The sequence below is a fragment of the Haliaeetus leucocephalus genome, unplaced genomic scaffold, assembly GCF_000737465.1.
Source record: "Haliaeetus leucocephalus isolate CR32 unplaced genomic scaffold, Haliaeetus_leucocephalus-4.0 Scaffold773, whole genome shotgun sequence".
NCBI lineage: Eukaryota > Metazoa > Chordata > Aves > Accipitriformes > Accipitridae > Haliaeetus > Haliaeetus leucocephalus.
The window spans coordinates 3,108,432-3,126,655 of NW_010973209.1; the positions used below are offsets into that span (position 1 = coordinate 3,108,432).

An 18,224-nucleotide genomic window follows, 5' to 3' on the forward strand; every position below is an offset into this window, starting at 1 on the left:
AACGAAAAACGTCCTGGGACGCTTTTGAGGACCACACAAGCATGCTCGGGGTGCTCCCTGTGCAAAGCCACGTTTTGGGGCAGGATCGCTACATTAAGCCCGTGGCCACATCAGAAAATGCTTGGTACAGCATGAGGACTCGGGGAAGCTCCTCGAGAGAAGCGCGCTCGTTCGCGTTTCTCGCTTCCTCTAAGTCGGTGGGAAGTTTATCGTTAAATGCGCAGGTCAGGGTGGGATTTTTGGGGGAATCAGAACTTTGGGGGGAAGATTCTCGCCAAGGAATCGCTCTCTTTAGGGGTTCTTATTAAATACAGGGGGAGAACCCCCACCCTCGAGCAACACTTGGGTGGGTTCGGACAACCAAAGCGTTGCCTTCGAGCTCATTTCCACTTTTGTCCCGTGTCCCGTCCCCAAACTCCCGACCTCCGCCGCCCCCCCCGGCGGTGCCAGGCGCCGGGATCCGCGCCTCCCCACCCGGTTTCCTCGGCAACGGGACGGCGGCACCCCCACTCTTCCTCCTCCTCCTTTCCTCCTCCTCCTCCTCCTCCTCCTCCTCGTCCTCCTCCCGCCTCCCGGGCAGTGCGCAGGCTCGGCGCGGCGGGCTCGGCTCCGCACACCCCATCATGGCGCTGAGGCGGCCGGCGGTCCTCCTGCTCCTGCCCCTCTTCGGTGAGTCCCGGTTACCGGAGCCCTCTCCCCCCCACGAAGGCCGACTCTAGCCCGGCCCGGCCCGCCCAGACCCCCGGGTCCCCCGTCGCTGGGACCCTCCGCGGCCGCGTATAGGGGAGTGGGAAAAAAAGGGGGATGCGGGGGAGGGGGGGAAGGATGGATGCGGTGCCCCGATGGAGATGCCGGGGAAGGGATGCGCTTGCCCCGGGGCTCGGTAAGCGGGAGGAGCGAGGGGAAGGATGCGCTGCCTTCACCCTTGGTCCCGGGGTGGGGAGGGATGCGCTGCCCCGACCCCCCGGGCAGGGGGATGCGGGGACGGGACGGTGCCAGCCCCGCAGCAAGGACTTCCCCGCTGGGAGTAGGGTACTGAATTTTGGGGGGGCGGGGTGATGGTGAAGAAACAGCCTAAAACCCCAGCTCAGCAAGGGATGAGGGTGCCAGGAATGTGCAGCCTCGGCAGGCGGGCAGGGCGGACACTAGTGCCTATTCAAGACCCGGCACAGTTGCCTATTGTTCCCGGGGGGCCCCGCATGAATGTTTGCAGTTTTAATTGCAAAAACATTTGCTAATTCCGCTCAGGAATGAATTTGGGCTCATTTGTTGTCTGGCTATTAATAGTTGGGGGGGGGAACAGCAGCCGGTGGGCTCGCATCGCCCTCCTCCCCCTCTCCGTTTAGCCCAGACGGCAGAAGGAGAAAATGGGATGGAGCGGGGTTAGGGTGACGACCAGCAACCGATTACTAAAATACACGGGGCTGCGTACGCGCCTGCGGACACAAATAACTGGTTTGGGTCAACTCAAGACTGAAGTGTATTGAAATATTTCAGACAGTTTACCCAAGGACAAAACAAATCTCCAATGACTCCAAATAACTCGCAGAGCCTCTCGGGCCTCCAGTAAAGTGAGATTTGGGCACTGTTTACCAAAAAAGTGAGCGGAGGGGTGAGAAGACGGCTCTGATGCTCATCCGCAATGAGGAGATGGTTGGCACGCACTCCAGGGTCTGTTGTTCGCTTGCTTTACTGTGGTTTGTAGCAGAAACAGTTTCAGCGGGAGAAATTGGGAGGGCCTGATCCTGGAGCATCGCAGAGTCTCCCAGGGGCTAACCCTGGATTCGGATGCTCCCTTTGAATGAGAAAAATGACGGACTTACTTAACACAACTTTTCCTTACAGTTGGGCTGGAAGGCAGAGAGGTACCCCGTTTCCTTCCTCTGTTACGGGAGCAGTGCCTAAGTGTCCCGTTGAATCTGGCCTAAAAGATAGCAAGACTCGAAGCAAACTACAGATAATTCCGCGTTTCTTTAGACAGACAAATGTTGCTAAAAACAGCCAAACAGCACTAGTTTCACACCTCTGCCTGAGAACATTTATCTGGTGAGTAAACCAAGTGGTAACAGGGTTTGCTCTCCATTTAAATACAATGGTTTATGGCCAAATCGAAGTGCCTCATCCTGTACTGATTTCCAGCTCTTTTCAAATTTGAGGTCATAAGCCCCAGAGAGCAGGCAGGAGTGAGGTAGGTTGAGAATAAAAAAGTTTGTTCCGCTATGCTTGACTTTACGTACTGGGGGGCATCCCACTAAGTTAAGGTTATGCTGTCAGCAGTACATAAAATTAAACATGTGCTGAACCGTGCAGAGTTGGTGCTGGATAGGGAGATAGGAGTGAGACCAGAAGGATGCAGTTGATGCCAACTGACTACTTGGGGGAAAAAAAAAAGGCACAAAAGGAAGCTGACAAAGGTAACATGATACTGAGATCCCGAGCTGCAAAACTCTGACCTGTACGCTTTAGACTATAAGGTGCTGCTTAGACTATAAGCACTGCGGAGCAGGGATTGCCTCCTCCTGCAGTGTTAGTGCCAGAACGGACCCTGCTCTTGATCGTGGCCTTAAAACATTGCCACGAAACAGGAGCCAGTGAAGCATGGAGTATTCAGTGCATACCCAGCTCTAGGCACTAAAAGCATCTAAAGATTCTGCACATCAGAGAAATGCCATGGTCATAATTATACTAGCGGAAGTTACTGGCATCAGTGTTGGAAAGTGGAGCTTTACAGTTGACATCAATGTTACGTCCTACCTTGAGGTCTCTGTTGCAAGCTTCCCCGTGGAAATGGGCATTTGGATTTTGAGGATTTCACATGCTGGACTGAGGGCAGAGCTGTGGGAGACCTTCCCAAAACTCTCAAGTGTTTCCTGTTAAAAATAAAACATGTTGATACCTTTTAGTCCTTGATGGGGAGATACAGCAAGTCCCTGGCACATTTCAGTTTTAAAGCTCAATATATTCAAATTTCCCTTTGATTTAATTCTGGGGTTTTGGTAATAGGTTGGATTTTGCAAAAGGCTTTCCAAAATCTACGGAGTAGAAGTTCTCATTTCCTTTTTTTTTTTTTTTCATGTATGAAGTCCATCTGTCCCAGCCACCAACAACTGTTCCGAGTCAGCTGTCGGTGCCAAAAATCACTCGGTGGAAATGTTGTTAGCTCTGTTGGAGTTATGATAAGTTGTTTGTTGGTATTTTCTGATGGGAAGTATTTGCAGTATTGCTTTCTTTTCAACAGGCAGTAAAAAATCGGGACAAACAGCTTTGAGAGCCATGCCAAAATCAGACGCTTAATAACATCTTCAAAAAAATTCTTAGGAAGGGCTTGGTGTTCCTATTTGGGTAAGCAGTATCTGGCATCACCACCAAAGAGTAGTTGGATGCACATCTACTTTACAGCTGTTGACAAAGAACGTGACACACCAGCACATTCCCTCTTGCTCTGAATACTTCTGAGAATTACTTGGTTACTGAAGCACAAGTAGATTCAGAGAGTAAAATGTGTTTTCTTTAGTGAGGAGAAAGAGCTGTGGACTGAGAGGTTGCTCTGATCATGAACTTAGGTTCTTATACTGACCTGTTTGTTTTCCTTGTACAAGTTGAATTCTGGGTCTCTTGGCCCGCTGCAGCTGTTTTTCAATTATCTGTCCACGCACTGAGGATTTGCACCAGGAGCAGAGGGTGAGCTGCCAAAAATCACCTAAACAAGTAAATAAAGCGGAATGAGCTTCTGCATTTAGCTTCACAAATAAGGACAAAAGCTGCTCCACATAACGGCTGTGGGTGGGCCTGCTTTCTGAGGCTCCTGCCAGTTTGCCCCTAATTTCAGCCATCTCCAAAGGGTAAAACATTGGTTAGCCCCCACTTGCTCCTGCTTTCCTTGCAGCTGACTTGGATTATTATTTAAGTTTCTCTTGCAAATTGCGCTCCCTGCTTTATCATCCTTTGGGATGAGCCTTTGTGTGTTGAAGCGGAACTGGCCTCCCAGTTGTATATTTAGAGCTAATGCTTCACAGTTGATTGCATCAAGCCCTGATGATCCGGAGAAGGTTCGTGAACTCCTTACAGAGCAGGCCTGAAGTGGTGGGAGGGAGTTAGCAAGGGGAAAGATTTCCACAGACCAACGGGATCCTGAGTCCTCAAGAGTCCTTTTCTGCAAAACAAGAAGTGTGTATTGCTAACGTGCCCCTCAACAAGATTAAACAACCGCTCTATGCGTAAAAGCTGGTGGCCTGCTTTGAAACTGCTGTTTATATCAAAAGAGATGAATTCAAGATAGAAAATTAATTAGGATAATTACATTCTCAATCTGGCTTCTCTATCAACTGGAATATGGACTGCACCATCTTCTTCCAATTGATAAGGGCTGTTTGCCTTCCCTCTGAACCCCTAGGGAGTATCATGTTTTTATGAGACACGGGATCAAAACCAAATTCAACCACTAAACATCAGTTCCATGTAGTGGCAGGGTAAGGGTGTGTGCCATGCAACAAACCCCATTCCTTTGCTGAGTCAGGACATGGCCTAAGAACCACTTAATAGCTTTAATTGCACTAATGAACGTTCTGGACACGGTCTTAATTTTCACCCAAAGGGGCTGGATTGGCGTTTGGGTGCAGTTCTGTCAATAGCTGTGCTTGGGGCAGAGGAAATACCTGCTGGGTTGCAGTTCTCAAAACTCCCATGCTGGAAAGGAGAGTTTTCAGTTTCGGAAAAATAAACAGTAATATAAAAACAGGACTTTTTTTTTCTGGCTGGAAAGCTCAGGTCTCTGTTTGCTTATGACCCTTCAGAGTGCTAACACCCTCAGTATTGACTTGAGCTTAGAGGTATTGTTTGGAGAGTTTAATTCTTTTTCTAGAGACTTACCAGCAAAAGAGTACATCTGTGGGGAACAGGACAGCAAGGCACTCTGTCGACTTTGGTCTTAAGGACAACCAACTCCTCAGAAACTTCTCCTCATTTTAGATAAGCAGAGGTCAAGGAGGCTTCATAAGGGGATAAATGTTGAGGGAGGTGTATATTAAAGATGTTTCCTGCACAAGAATGGCCAGCTGAGGTTCTGTTACCACTTCTTCCTCAGCAGTCGCTAACTTTGATTGCCTTGCTGCATTTCATACTGTAAGAAAGCTTTGTGTGACTCCTGTGCAGAAGTTCAGCTGTCTAACACACAGCTTGGAAGTGCAAAACCAAGACAGCTGCATAATTGAGCTGGTGCCCAGTTCTTATTAGAGCAGCATCCTAAGCCCAGGCCTTCCAATTTCTTAGGAAAATCACTAATATGCAAGAAGCAAGGTCTAGAGAGGGTGTTCCTCTGCAGTTCTTAAGTGTCTTGTCAAAGCTTTTTCTCTGCTGCATTGAGTATTGAAGGAAATCGCTTTGGGTGCATGTTCCAAACCAGACAACTGGCAGAGAAAAGAGCAGTTGATGCAGAAGCAAAATTTATAAATGGGAGTTGGCAAAAAAAAAAAACCAACCCCAAAACCAAAACCCCAAAACCCAACCCCAAAACTCTGCAATTTCCTCTGCTCCTGAGAGCACAGTTGGGTAGGATTCCCATGAACTCACCTGCAAACTGCTGAGAGTTGTCAAATGGGAGTCCAGTCAACACTGGGCTGGCATTGACTAATTAAAAGGAAAACCAGCCACATACATGCTGTAACCTGACAGCCCACAGGTACTTGAGATAAGCTCGAAAAATTAATGGGAATTGTTCTGTCATGCAAGAATCACTTGTCAGTATAAATAATATAATGTATTGGGTTATGTAGTGCCCCTTGTGGGATGGAGCACAGGGCTTAACACCGCATCAGTTACAAGGGGAAATGAAGGTTTCAGCGCAGCAATAGATGAAGTAGATGAAATTAAATTGTGTTCAGTTAATGCTTGAGGTTTTCTTTTTTTTTTTTTTTTTAATCACAAATCCCAGGGATTTCAGAGTTAAAGGCAGAACACACTCTAACCTATTCCCATCAACGTACCTGATTATTACAACACAAATGTAAGATCAGTGGGTTTTTAAGAGTCCTCTTAATTCATTTGGGCCCAGCTGCCTTATTTGAAGACACTGAACTTTAAAACTGCGATGTGCCAGGGAGTTAGTATATCTTTGGCATGCGGCTAAAAGGTAGCAGCGGACAATGTTCAGCAGTATTTAAAGATTTTTTAATCACGCTATTAAAAATGTATTTTGGTGGCCTAGGTAAGATTTTCTGCTGAGCTGGAGAAATCCACTGAAATCTAAGGGGATTTGTTCCCATTACAAGGCTGCGTTTCGAACGCCCATGGCCTCTTCTGAAAATCCCTGCCTTAATAAACTCTGGGGCATTCCTTATATAAGTGGCCAGCATTTTACAGGTAGGTTGTAAATTGGGGCACTCTGTTTTAGACTCCGTTTTGGAGGGTGGAAGTGTAATACTTCTAAAATTCAGGTCCATTGAAAGTGTCTGACTTCCCTGCTCACTCCCCCACCTAAGATACCTAATTCACTTGCCATTTTTGACAGTCTTGTCCGGTATGTCTCAAGATGTATAACCACGAAGTCCTTCAGTGGTTACTGAAGGAGCCCATAATATTCTACATATCCAAAGTAAGTTAGAATTTTTGCTTCATTAGCAATAAGGAAAAAGACTGGCAAACAATGTTATGGAAGAGAGCTGTTCTGAGAAACCAAGTTTACCTTTTAACAGAGCCAGTAGTGAGTGCTCTGCCTAGCATTCCTGCTTTTCATTCCCAGTAGAAACGTTCCTGCCACTTCGCATCTCTCCGGGGTGGCTGCGTGCTCTCTTGGACCTGCTTGAGTGGAGTCAGTTACACAGCTGAGGACTTCATGATTTTGTCTGCACGTCAATGTACAAGGCTCTGCTTGATCTTTTAGGGCGAGGTCAGCCATGGAGGTGGTGGGTTTTTTTTTTTGCTAGGATGTTATCCTTGGAAAACAAAGGCCTTGATAGATGTTACTGCTTTTACCTGCGTTACAGTAGCATGTATGGCTTCTGTTCACGGATCAGCGTCTGTCTTTGCTAGGTGCTCTCAGAAAGAAAGAAAAAACTCAGTATCCCAATTTGTGTCCTCACTCAATGAAAGCTACCCAAAAGACTAATTCATCGGGCTACTAGGCTGCCATATAGATGAGGAGCATTCCTTAGAGTATTGGATGATAATGGCTGCGTGAGCAGCCCTTGAGTCACAGCAGTGGAAAGAACCGAGTGTCCAAAGGCAAGGCAGCATCTACCGCATACCCCGAGGGTCCATTAAGGAGATTGCTGCCTGCTAATGGACTTCCTCCTGAGGCGTGCTGGCTGCTAACACTCTCTTGAATGATTTCCGAGAGCTTACACACTTAACGGCAGGGAAGGTGTTGCGAAGTCCTGCCGTTCTTGCTGCTTCTGTCAAATAGCTTTTATCCCCTCAAAGGATCTTATCAACCGCTATTTTTAATACCCACTTAAATCTTTGCTTTAATCTTTTTCTTCTGCATCGATCTCTGCAAAAGCCCAAAGATAAATATTTCTTTATACCCACCATGTTGTTTGGGGTTAGTTCTTTTTAGAGCCTGGAAAACATCCCTTCTGTAGTAGCGAGGTCCTGTGCATCAGTTACATGCCTTAGAAAGGGAAGTCCCAGCTCTCTGAGCAACAGTGACTTGTACCTCTGGACTAGCCCTGACTTCCCCGGCCAGTGGGACCCTCCCGTCCTTGGAAGAGCGGGTTGGTTTTGTTGAGGTGTTTAGATACCAACAACCAAGGTAGAAGGAGTAATACGCAGCTCCCTATTAGCGTGAACAATCTGTGCTTTGCTGACAGGACTGGATACACGTGCCATGAAACAAGTTAGCTTCAACCACCATGGATCTCCTTGTTGATCTAGGAGCTGCTACAGCAGAGGCGGTGCTGGTTTGTTTCCCACTTTGGTCTTTGCTACTCCGCTGAGATTGCGTGTAGTGTACATCGATGGGGCCAATCTGATTTCTCAGGGAGCAAGGAGGCAACGGCTTATCTCGTTTCTTGTGCATGAACAAATAGCTAATAATGGCTACAGCTTGGTTAGTGCTGATGGAGTTGCCTTTGAACTGGCAATCTGGAGATGAAAGGCAGAGTGCCTTGTAATCGCCTCCTGAGTCTGTCTCATGGGTCAAGGCGAACTGGCTATTTGAGTTGGTAAGCGTCCTCGCGTATCTGGTGTTTTCCCTTCGTTTTGGCCAGTTTTCAACATCCCATAAATAACAGGGCAGCGTGGAGCTCTGCTTGCCAAAGCTGCCTTGTGCGTGCTGGAGGGGAGGTTAAACCAGGTACTAACTTCTCTCTTCTTCCATCAGAAATCCTCTGGTGGGCCTGGCCGACACACAGCTGTCCTCATCCACAGGCACTACATGCTCTCCCACACAACAGGGCAGGATAAGCCCTTTGATGCCTGCGTTTGGGCTGGCAGCAGCTTCTAAGGCACTCCAGTCCCTCCCCCCCCACCTCCCAGTTGCCAACTGCGCCTTGAGTTCTCCAAGTCAACAGCTGAGCTGCGAGCAGGGCTGATAAGTCTGCAGTGCTGGATCGCTGGGGCTTTGCCAGAGATCCCAGTTCACTCGCGGCGCTCTGTGAGCATGGGAGGACTCGGGGGCTTTTTCCCGACATCGCGCCGAGGCGTGCTCGTCGCCCGCCGGCAGCCCGCTGTTGGTCAACAATAGTGATTGTTCTCTTTGCTCCTGGTGTTCTGCTGGAGGCTCCTTGATCCTCCTCTTTCTGCAAATATTTGGAACAGATCCTGTTTGGCTGTTCCGACGGTTTGACTCGGCTGGTAAATGACAAAGGCAAGCTGGACCCAGGTTCACCATGATAAGAAGTAGCTCTACAAAGAGGGGAGACGAGGGTCAAATTCCGAGATGAGGCAGCAGGCTCTGTGGGAGAGACCCAGAGGACGTGCAGTGACCCGGCCTCAACTGTTAGAGCCGGAGCTGGGTCGCATGCAGCAGTTCTGCCTGCAGCATGTAAGGGGATCCCTAACCTTCTGGGCTGTAACACTGCACAGTCTCGAGGCGAGCGTGTTTTTGGAGCTTCTTGTGGTCTACTGACAAACATGTCATAATTCTGGCTGCTTAAAGATTTCCCCAGAGCTCTTCAATTCCTGGCTTATCCTCGGTCACTTCTGAGACACACATGCCGTACGTCTCACATCTGTCACTCAGCTTCATGGATGCGAGGCAAAGTCTTTCTTTGCTACAAAGGCTTCCTTCCCTTCCCTCTTTTCCTCCCTCCCTGGTTTCCTTTTCCTATCCGTGTCCCTCATTGAGAAGCAGTAGCTCCTTTAAAGAAATGCGAGGGAACCCATTTGCAGAATTTACAGCTGCTTCCCGAGGCTTGAGTGTCCTCCTCTTTAACAGCAAGCTGTTAAGCATGTTCTTAAGTGGGAAGATAAGTGGTGTTACGATCCTTTCATCTTCTGGCTCAGAGCAGGCTGGAGATAACTGATAAGGGGATGACAGCAAGGAAGATGCATAGGCACCTTTGGATTTAATTCCTACTTTGCAAGGCAGTCTTTAAAGCACATCTCTGGTGGGAACACAGGCTGGTAAAATAAAGCTGGTCCTTCCTTTCTCAGCATATGTCTTTTCCTCATGTCTCCGAGGCAGATCCTCTGTCTGTGCCAGCAGAGCCGGTGCAGAGTGAGCTAGGTTCTCCATTTCAGAACCCTCCTTCTGGTGCTGACATTCGAGGGACTTGGCTTGAGCTGCCTCTAGACACTGTTTCGGCTGGTGATTTCATTTCCGCGTTTCTTTTTTTACAGCGGTCCTTTGCGGGCTTGAGCTGTACTTTAAACAGGGCTGCGTTTGCAGTATGGGAGCAGCAGTCTTGCACGTGATGGGCAAAGATGCATTCCTCTGCGAGGGTCTGTAAGAGAGCACACATCGGCGACAGCTTCACGTGGGTGGGAGTCTTCAGACCACTCTGGAACAGACTGTGCATTCAGTTCCAGAATTCCTGGTTTAGTCCCTCGTCTGCTGGCTGAAACAGGTGGCAAGCACATGGCTGTAAGGGTCTTTACTGGGGGTGGTCTTCAAGGTCAGCCGTATCCAGCCCACATTCCAGCTGAGTACCTCATCTTCTGGCCTGGCTGGCTCTGAGCCATCCAGCCCAGAGGTTCCTAACCATGGTACACACGCTGCTCGTCGAAAACAAACCACTTGAAAGTACCGCGTCTGCGCCAGCCTGCTGCATTCTTCCTCCAAGGAAACGGGGAAAAGCGGTTGGGGCAGAATGTGTCAAAAGCTCAACAACACCTCGGAGGCACGCACGCTGCCTGGTGCAGCGGAAAGCTCATCCCACATCCCCGTGAGAGGAGGCAGGACCTGCACAACTCCGTCCGTGGTGGACTAGAGAGGCTGCCTCCGCCGTAGTACGTACCGCAGTCTCTGTTGGCAGCAGCGGTAGCTGCACAGGTGAAGTTGGCGAGGCGCTCTAGGCCTAGGAACATAGGTAAAAAGTTGAGCTATTTGAGGCTCGCTGAGCCTTTGGCAGGGTGTTGGCACAGTTTGCAAGCAAGCATCATCCAGAGGAGACGATGCCTGTGAGAAGACCGCATCCAGGTGCTGCTTCGAAGGAGCCCTAGCTAGCGCCAGGCTGTTTCCAAGTGCCGCCTTCTGCCTCTACTGTTGCGTTAAACAGAGATTTCTGCTCTCAGCGCTCTGCATGCTCTATGTGGTGGCAAGCCTTTTACAGACGAGGCTACACACCTTCCCCTAGCAAACCCCCATCTATCTGCCTGGCGAGCCTCCCCTCTGCTTTATCTGGGGAGGTGCTGAGCGGTGCTGGCTTTTTCCACCCTAGAGCTCTTGCATCCCACCCCAAAGTGTGAACAGAGGCTGCAGCCTCCCTCTCAAATCGGCCCCCGGTGCCTCTGCACCTCGCTGTTACTCAGCACTTCTCGCTGACAGGGAATTAAGTAGGATTTCTAGGTCATTGTGGGCCTGTCAGGAGGAATCTGTCTTCTGTAGACCTCATTATCAAGGCTCTTTCTGCAATGCCAGACTTCAGAACAATTGCTGCCTGGTTCCCTAAACACTGACTAATGAGACAGAGCTGTTAGCAGCAGTTTGCTAAATAAAGGCTGTTTCTGCCGGAGACAGAATAAAGCCAGACTGGATTTTCTTAGCTGTCTCTTACACAGAAGGTATTTCAAAGGACCCTTATTAAAATAATGAGCTAGATGTTGCTCTTGTGGTGGCTGCATAGGGTCAGTGCTTGATGTTAGTGCCAGGTGCTTCCCCAAAGCAGTGACTTCAAGTAACTTGCGCTCAAGTGACCTAAAAACCTCGCCAGCTCCCTTGGTTTCAGCGTATCTTGAGCATTTACCTGAGCTCCCGTGACTTTGTCCTGCTCTGATAGTGACTTGCTGCCTCACGGTGGACAGGCTGCTTGTAGCTGTCGGTGACCTCCGTTGCCTTGGGTGCCACTGGAAGATATTCTTTGATCTCTGGGTTGTAGCAGAGCTTGCTCAGCATTCACGTGCGTGGCTTTGGCAAGGCAAGGGATCGATCACCTGAGCAGGTGGGACAAGCGGGACTGCTGGGAGGAGAGCTTTGTGTGGCTGCTTTTGAAAGGAGCTGGAGGTTTGTAGATCGCTGATAGGAGGCAGGTGAGATTTCTGCTTGTTCCTGGATGCCGAGCAGAGAGGACGTAGCCCCCGCTTGAGTGGCCTGAGGCCAGGTAACTTCTGTTGATGTTCCTGTAATGAGAATTTTCATCCTACCTCTCTTGCTGTTGCCAGAAGGGCCCGGATTAAAGGTGAACTCCGAAGCACGATGGGATGGGTCTGACTGCCTCTAGCTGGAGCAGGTACGGGAGAGCTGGGGATTATTACTTGGCCAGTTTGCAGGTTTCTTTGAAGTGGTGCTTTGATGTGGCAATGGGAGTCCATGGAAGGTAAATGGTGTCTAGACAGGTTTTTCTCACTCTCTGTTGTTGTCTCTGAAGCAGCAGAAACAGTGCCAAACAGGCTGAACGGCTCCAGGATGCGAGAAGCAGAGCTATTTCTAGAAAGACGGAACAATAGTTCTTCAGGAGAATCCAAGCCGGCTCTCGCTGAACCCTTGTCAAACCTCCTGCAGGTGGAACTGCTCCTCTCTGTTGCCCCATGCGCTGCCTGGATCAGTTAGTTGCAGCTAGATGCTATTAAGAGTGAGCAAGGGGCAGTCCAAGAGGTGGCCGGTGTGTTTCCAGGTGAGCTGGCATGGCAGAGAGATACAGGAGAGGTCCATCAGCCGGGGCTCTGGTCAGCAGGGTTAGGAATCGAGGACATCGGTCCATTTTGGCAGCATTCGGAGAGGGAACGGGCTGGCTCCAGCGGCAGCGTGCTGAGAAAAGTCTTCCTCAGTTTGGCTAGCTGGACGCTGCCAGGACTTGCCCAGCAGAGCTGGCCTGCATGCCCAGTAACAACTGTAGCCAGTGGTTCAGCTACACTGGGAGGGAAAGAAAAGGCAGGCCATGGTCTAGAGAGACTTGTCGCTGGCTGGCAAGCTGTGCTGTCAATGCTGTCTTGGCTCTGATATGCCATCTCCCCCAGGCTGTTTGGGAGGGGAAGTGGCGACTGCATTCAAATGCCTATTGTCTGTCCTTCAGCTGGGAGCAGAGCCAGAAGAGAGAGCGGCTCTGGCAGCATCCGATACAGGGGGCAGATGTTAGGGGAAACATACTCATCCGTAAAACGCCGTTGCTGGGACTTTCAAAGGAGCCTCAAAGGTTAAGTGCCCATGTGTTGGAATGCATACGTGAAGGTCAAGAGGGAAATCCTGGGTTCCTGGGATTCCTGCTGGGCTTGGGGAAGCTTTCTGAAGGTAGCTCTCGTCCTTGTGCAGCATCTGTGGATTGTCCAGGTGACTGCTGTTCTCGGCCCCATTTGTCTCAGCGTAGCTGGGAAGAAGGGCAAAGCCACACAGTGCCAGATTTGGTCTCTCGTGGGGGCCTTCAGAGGTGTGCAGCTGAGTTCAGCCTGGCTCCGTTCTCCTGTAGCCAGCTGCCAACTTCTGCAAGCATGCACTGAAAGTAGAGTATTGCCTGACCCTGCCTGTCCTCTCCCTTCACCCCTGCCAAAGCAGGGCTCGGCCACAGGTTTCAAGCAGAGCTGGAAACTTGGCACTGAGGCAAGGAGCAGAAAAGAGCCCAGCTTGCTCTTCTGCGTCTGGGTTGGCTTCTGTACTGCTGTGGGGAGTACAAATATGTTCCCAATCTGTTTGCTTCACTGACGTGACTCCAAGACACACAGGCAACAGATACACTGACCAAGAAGGGGCCATTGTTAGAGGGACCTTCTTGACTGAGGCTCTGCTGTAACCAACCGACCGCTGCTGCTCTCCGGCGCTGGACTGCAGCCTCACCCGTGCTTCGTTCACAGCATCCAGAGCACTTGATCCTCCCCGGTCCCCCAGCTTAGCACAGACAAGCCAGGGGTTCGTTCCCGTTTGACTCAATTTATCCATCCACGTGCCCTGATCCGGCCTTTTGATTTACAGGCTCATCTCTGGCAGGCAGGTATTAAATCAACCCGTAGATAAAAGAAGTTACGAGCATTGCTTCCCTGTGAACCGCCCCAGACGTTCGCTGGCACGTTGCTAATTGCACATAGGCAGACAGCAGGCAGGTAGTTTGCTCTGGGCTGGAGGCTGAGCAGCGAGGAGCCAGGGGAAGGGAGCGATGGACGGATGGACAGGTTAGCATTTTGGCTAAGGAGGAATCAGGGCCCCAAGAAAACCAGAGAAGAGGAAGGGAGTTACCTCATTGGTTTCCAGCAGCCAAGGCAGGGTTGTCTTCTGAGAGGTTATTTCCTTAAGCTTTATCCAGTCCGATTTTAGTTGTGACTTTTATGAACAATAAAGGCTTCCACGGTTTCCCTTGGAGGAACTGGAATGAATCCAGATAGATTTTAGTGCTGAGAAGCAGATCCTGTTATTAATGTCAGCCTAATCATTTCTATCTCCTTCCCACCTTTTTTGCCATCCAGACTCCTAAAAAGCCTGCGGGCGGTTATCGAGTCCAGTCCACCCTCTTGCTTCTGAAATTGCAGACCAGATTGCAGCCTCCCCTGGCTTTTAGGGTCTGTCAGAGCATTTAATGTGCCTGCACCAGGCTGGCGGGGGGATCGTCCCCCGTGCCTCGGGAGGGACCTGGCAGTGCGACACGTAAACCCCAAAGCCGGCAGGACAGTGGAACAGAGCTGAGCTGAACTGGGGACCAGCACACGCTGCTGGGCCTCTGTCTCTCTGGGAGAAGGGCCTCTGACCAGGACTCAACTGGGAGCATTCAGCTGAGAAAATTCTCTGCTAAAAATAGCAGCAGGAGATGTTTAAGGAGCAAAACAAGTCAGGGTCTGGAGAAGTTAGTTCCCAGATATGTGGCTAATTCAGCTCCCCCGGGACAAGTAATCTTTTAACCCCTCCGTGCCAAGGCTCGTTTCTGCTCTGCTAAACAAGCTTGCCTTCGTCAGGAGTCCAGGTTGGGACAAGCCAGAATGGCTTTTGTCCTCACTCTTTGCTCTGATACAGCATTACTTTCCTCACTCCTCCCCTGCTCATTTGTGCTAGCATCTTCCTAATAGTGCTGTGTGTCAAGCTTTCCATCTTTATCTGCGCGTGACTTCATCTGGGCTCCCTCTAATTCCCGATGCATTTCCTAAGAAAATAATCTCTGTTGAACCCTGCAGCGCAACTCCCTCTGCAGGTTTGCAGCCTATGCTGAGGCTGATGTTAACAAGGTAAGTCTTTTCAGATCTGTTCGCATGGTTCGGGGCTGCCCCTACGAATGATATTCCCTCAACTCACATGTCTTCAGGCCTGCACATGGCTGGAGCAGCTTTCTACTGATTGTAGATCAGCATCCTTTGTTCTGACAGATTCACTGTGAAGCTTCAAAGCCGCCTTACAGAAGACGGCCCCACCTCTCCAGCGTGGAATGACGGCAGTAGTTTCACAGGCTCTTGGTCGCACGCTCATAGGCAGATGTGAATGTTCCCTTGGCGCCTGCAGTCAGTCTCTTGCAGCGTTCATTTGTACATGTTTTGTGCAACGCATTAGCTAGACAATTGTGTTTTATACCCGAGGCTAGAATTATGCACACAACAAAGACAAAAATGATACTGTAAAATCGGAAAAAATGTTCTTAAAAAGAGAGCTGTTTTCAGCCTTGTCATAAATGATTTCTCTGTGTGCTTGCTCACGCCCTCTCCTGTTCCCTTCTCTAGCCTACTCTCAGCTCTTGGCTCTGATGACTACTACTGTCTTCCCAACTCCCATTTTCCACAGGAAGATGACATGGTTGGTCTCTGATAAGCAGAACCTCAGATCTGTGTTTTGTTGGTCAAGCTATAGGCTGGAGGAGAACGGAGGATCAAGAGATTAGAGTCACAGACAGAGGAATAGAGGATTATAGGCTAAAACCCTGCGAGTCTCTGTATTGATGGTTGGGACACAGCCAGACGCTAAAGAGTATTGCAAAGCCTGGTGCTGATAGCATATCCGCTTATTTCCTGTCTTTGCATTTCAGGCAGCTTTTGATATATATGTCCTCATCAAAAGCCAGGGTCAGGCAGGTACCGAGCATCCTAGCTCCCGTCGAAGTCAAATACCTGCTGAGATCAAGTCTGTGCCTTGGCTGGCGCTCAGCCTGGAAAATGTCACTTTGGCTCGTGGGATTCTCAGCAATCCTTGAGTCAAATTCCCACACAAGACAAAAATAAAGGAACTCGCCCCTTTTCCCGTTACAGTTCATTCTGTCTCCCTGATCCTGGCCCTAGATCCCTGCCATGTCTCACTGACTTGACTCTGCCCTGGAGACTTCCCTTAGCATCCATCTGCTGTGATGAGAGCCCTGCTGGGAGGAAGGGAGAGGACAGGAGGAAGACCATCGCCCCTGGCTCTTATCACAGTTATCTGCTGGTTACCTCCCACTTTGCACTAATTTGGTATCAGCATCTGCCACTTTTGGGAGGAAAGGGACTTGCTGAAGTGAGAAGTAACGTAGGATGTGCCTGTGTGGCAATTCCTGGGGCTGGCTAGGGAAACAATGGAAGGCAAGTGGGAATAGGCAGGAAGGGTTGGTTTCAAATCTGCCGTGTGCAAATATTCCCCCATCTCTTCAGTGCTCACCATTTTTGTTCCTGGCCTTTGCTTTTGCTTTTTCTAAGGCACTCTCATCCAGTAAACAGATCACAGAATGGTATATCCACTGCTGGCTGAGGTGGTGTGTTCCTTACTCTTCCTGTGACTTCCCATTCCTCAGTTTTTTCCTCCAGTGAACTGGAACTGTACATCCTTACTGAATCGCAGGAGACATTGAATTTGAAGGGATGAGGCTTAACTGATAAATGTGCAGCATTTTAACAGATGAAAACGATCATGGGGAAACACTGCATGTGAGAACCTCAGCAGACACCCAGAGGTCCAGCCAGTTGTATTCTTTGGGTTTTCATGCCCAAAAGCAGAGGTGGGGATGAGCTGACCTCCTGAGATCCTCTCGTGTCCCATTTTCTGTGAATGCACTGATTTTCATGGTCCGTATTGGCTGTGAGCCAGACCAGTTTGGAGATGTAATTATGCTGTCCATTTGTTAATGAAAATGGCGAGAACAGCGCTCTGTACAATGTGACTGTTTTGATATATTCCTAGCCAAGTGATCTGTAATTGTTTCCTTGTTGCCTTATTTCTCTTCTGGCTTTTGCCAAGGACTTGGTGCAGACGTAATTAGAAGCTCTCCTGCCTAATGGCCTTCCCTCAGAGCCACACAGAAAGGCCACCTGCCCCAGTTTTTTCCTCCTGGAGCGTCAGCGTAACGTTGCAAGCCCAAAGCATCTGTGGAAGGGGCTTGACCTCAGAGGACAGTAGCAAGGCAAAATAAACGATCTGGGCAGGACTTCAGTTCCCTGGTTAGTGGTATCTAATGCAACGCAGAAGCTTGTTCCCTGTTTCTTACCCTATTCCCCGTTGCTTACCCAAGGAAAATGAGGCTTTCAGTTCAGCCTCATGTTCCTTTCTTGGGAAGGGAGAAGCAATTCAGGAATGCAAGGTCTGGTAATAGCCCCTTCTATGCACAGCTTTCCTATTCATGTTACCTTTCTGTTCCCTCTCCATTACCCTTCATCCCAGATTTTGAGGGGCAAATTCTAACTCTTTCCATCTTTTCTTTGAGCTGAAGGTGGTCCGAAATATATTACAGAAAGAGAGGCAATCTGACATGCTGGGAACTCTCTAGCCCTTGCTGCTTCCATCTTAAACTCTTTTAAGTATTAGGTATTAGTCATCCACCCAAAGCATTGCTTCCTTCCCGTCTTGCACGTACATCCAGTGCTTTCCAGGAGAAGAGCCAGAAACCGGGGTGTGAGCTTGGGAAAACAGGAGAGCTAGGACCAGATCGTGCGCAGATTAAGGTGTTGGGCAAGGCACGTCCAGCCACATCTGCAAAGCATTAAATGCCCATCTTCCCCTTGAGGTCAACGGCATTTAGATACCTTTGTGGAGCCGGCTCTTGGTCTCTCGAGCCGTGTCTGTTCTGATGGGTGAAAAGCTATTTCAGTAAAATGGGGTAAGCGTGCTAGGCCCTTCAACCTGGGAGCTTTCTCCCCAGGTTGCCAGCCGTTGGCTCAGCTCTGGCTCTCTCCTAAACCATCTGTGCTCCCTTAGGGAGAGCAGAGCATGAGAACCTGCTAGTGGACGAGGTCCAAGCTCAAACATGTCCAGCCAAGAGCTCAGACTTACGCTAAGACTGTGAGTAAGCTTGAACTCTTCCTGTTCAGGCAGCTCTGGAGCATGGCTCATGATGCCTTCTCCTCGCAAAGACCTAAGGATTTGCAAAGTGGGTGGCGTGCAAATCTGATCTGAGAATAGGCTGTCTCACATTTCTGAAGGTGCAGATATGCAGGCCCTTAATATCTCATCTCTAAACATGCTGCAATGCCATGAGCAAAGCGGCAACCAAAGATTGCGAAATTCTTACCTCCAGAAGCCCTTGTCAGATGGATATTTGAGGCAGCGTGTCTGCAGCTGCATCCCAACGTGACGAAACCAAACTTTGGGAAACCACCAGAAAGCAGTGTGCGGTCTTCAGCAGGCAACACCTACGCTGCCCTCCCTGCATGGGAGAGAGGAGGAATGTTTGTCTGCGGAAGGAGGCTGCTTTACAGAGAAGCTTTTGTCTTAAGAGGGCTCCCTATTTCCTTGATAGCAACCTGTTTCGCTGCTGAGTGTGGGT

The 18,224-nt window shown here is 49.6% G+C and overlaps 1 protein-coding gene across 1 annotated transcript in view; it reads left to right on the forward strand.

The window, feature by feature from the left end:
- Positions 1-611: 611 nt before the first annotated feature.
- Positions 612-18,224, forward strand: part of JAM3 (junctional adhesion molecule 3) — a 29,987-nt gene continuing 12,374 nt past the window's right edge. Inside the window, exon 1 of the mRNA XM_010581413.1 lies at positions 612-669. Coding sequence (XP_010579715.1) covers positions 624-669 — 46 coding nt within the window. The 5' untranslated portion in view covers positions 612-623. The remainder of the gene's footprint in view (positions 670-18,224) is intronic.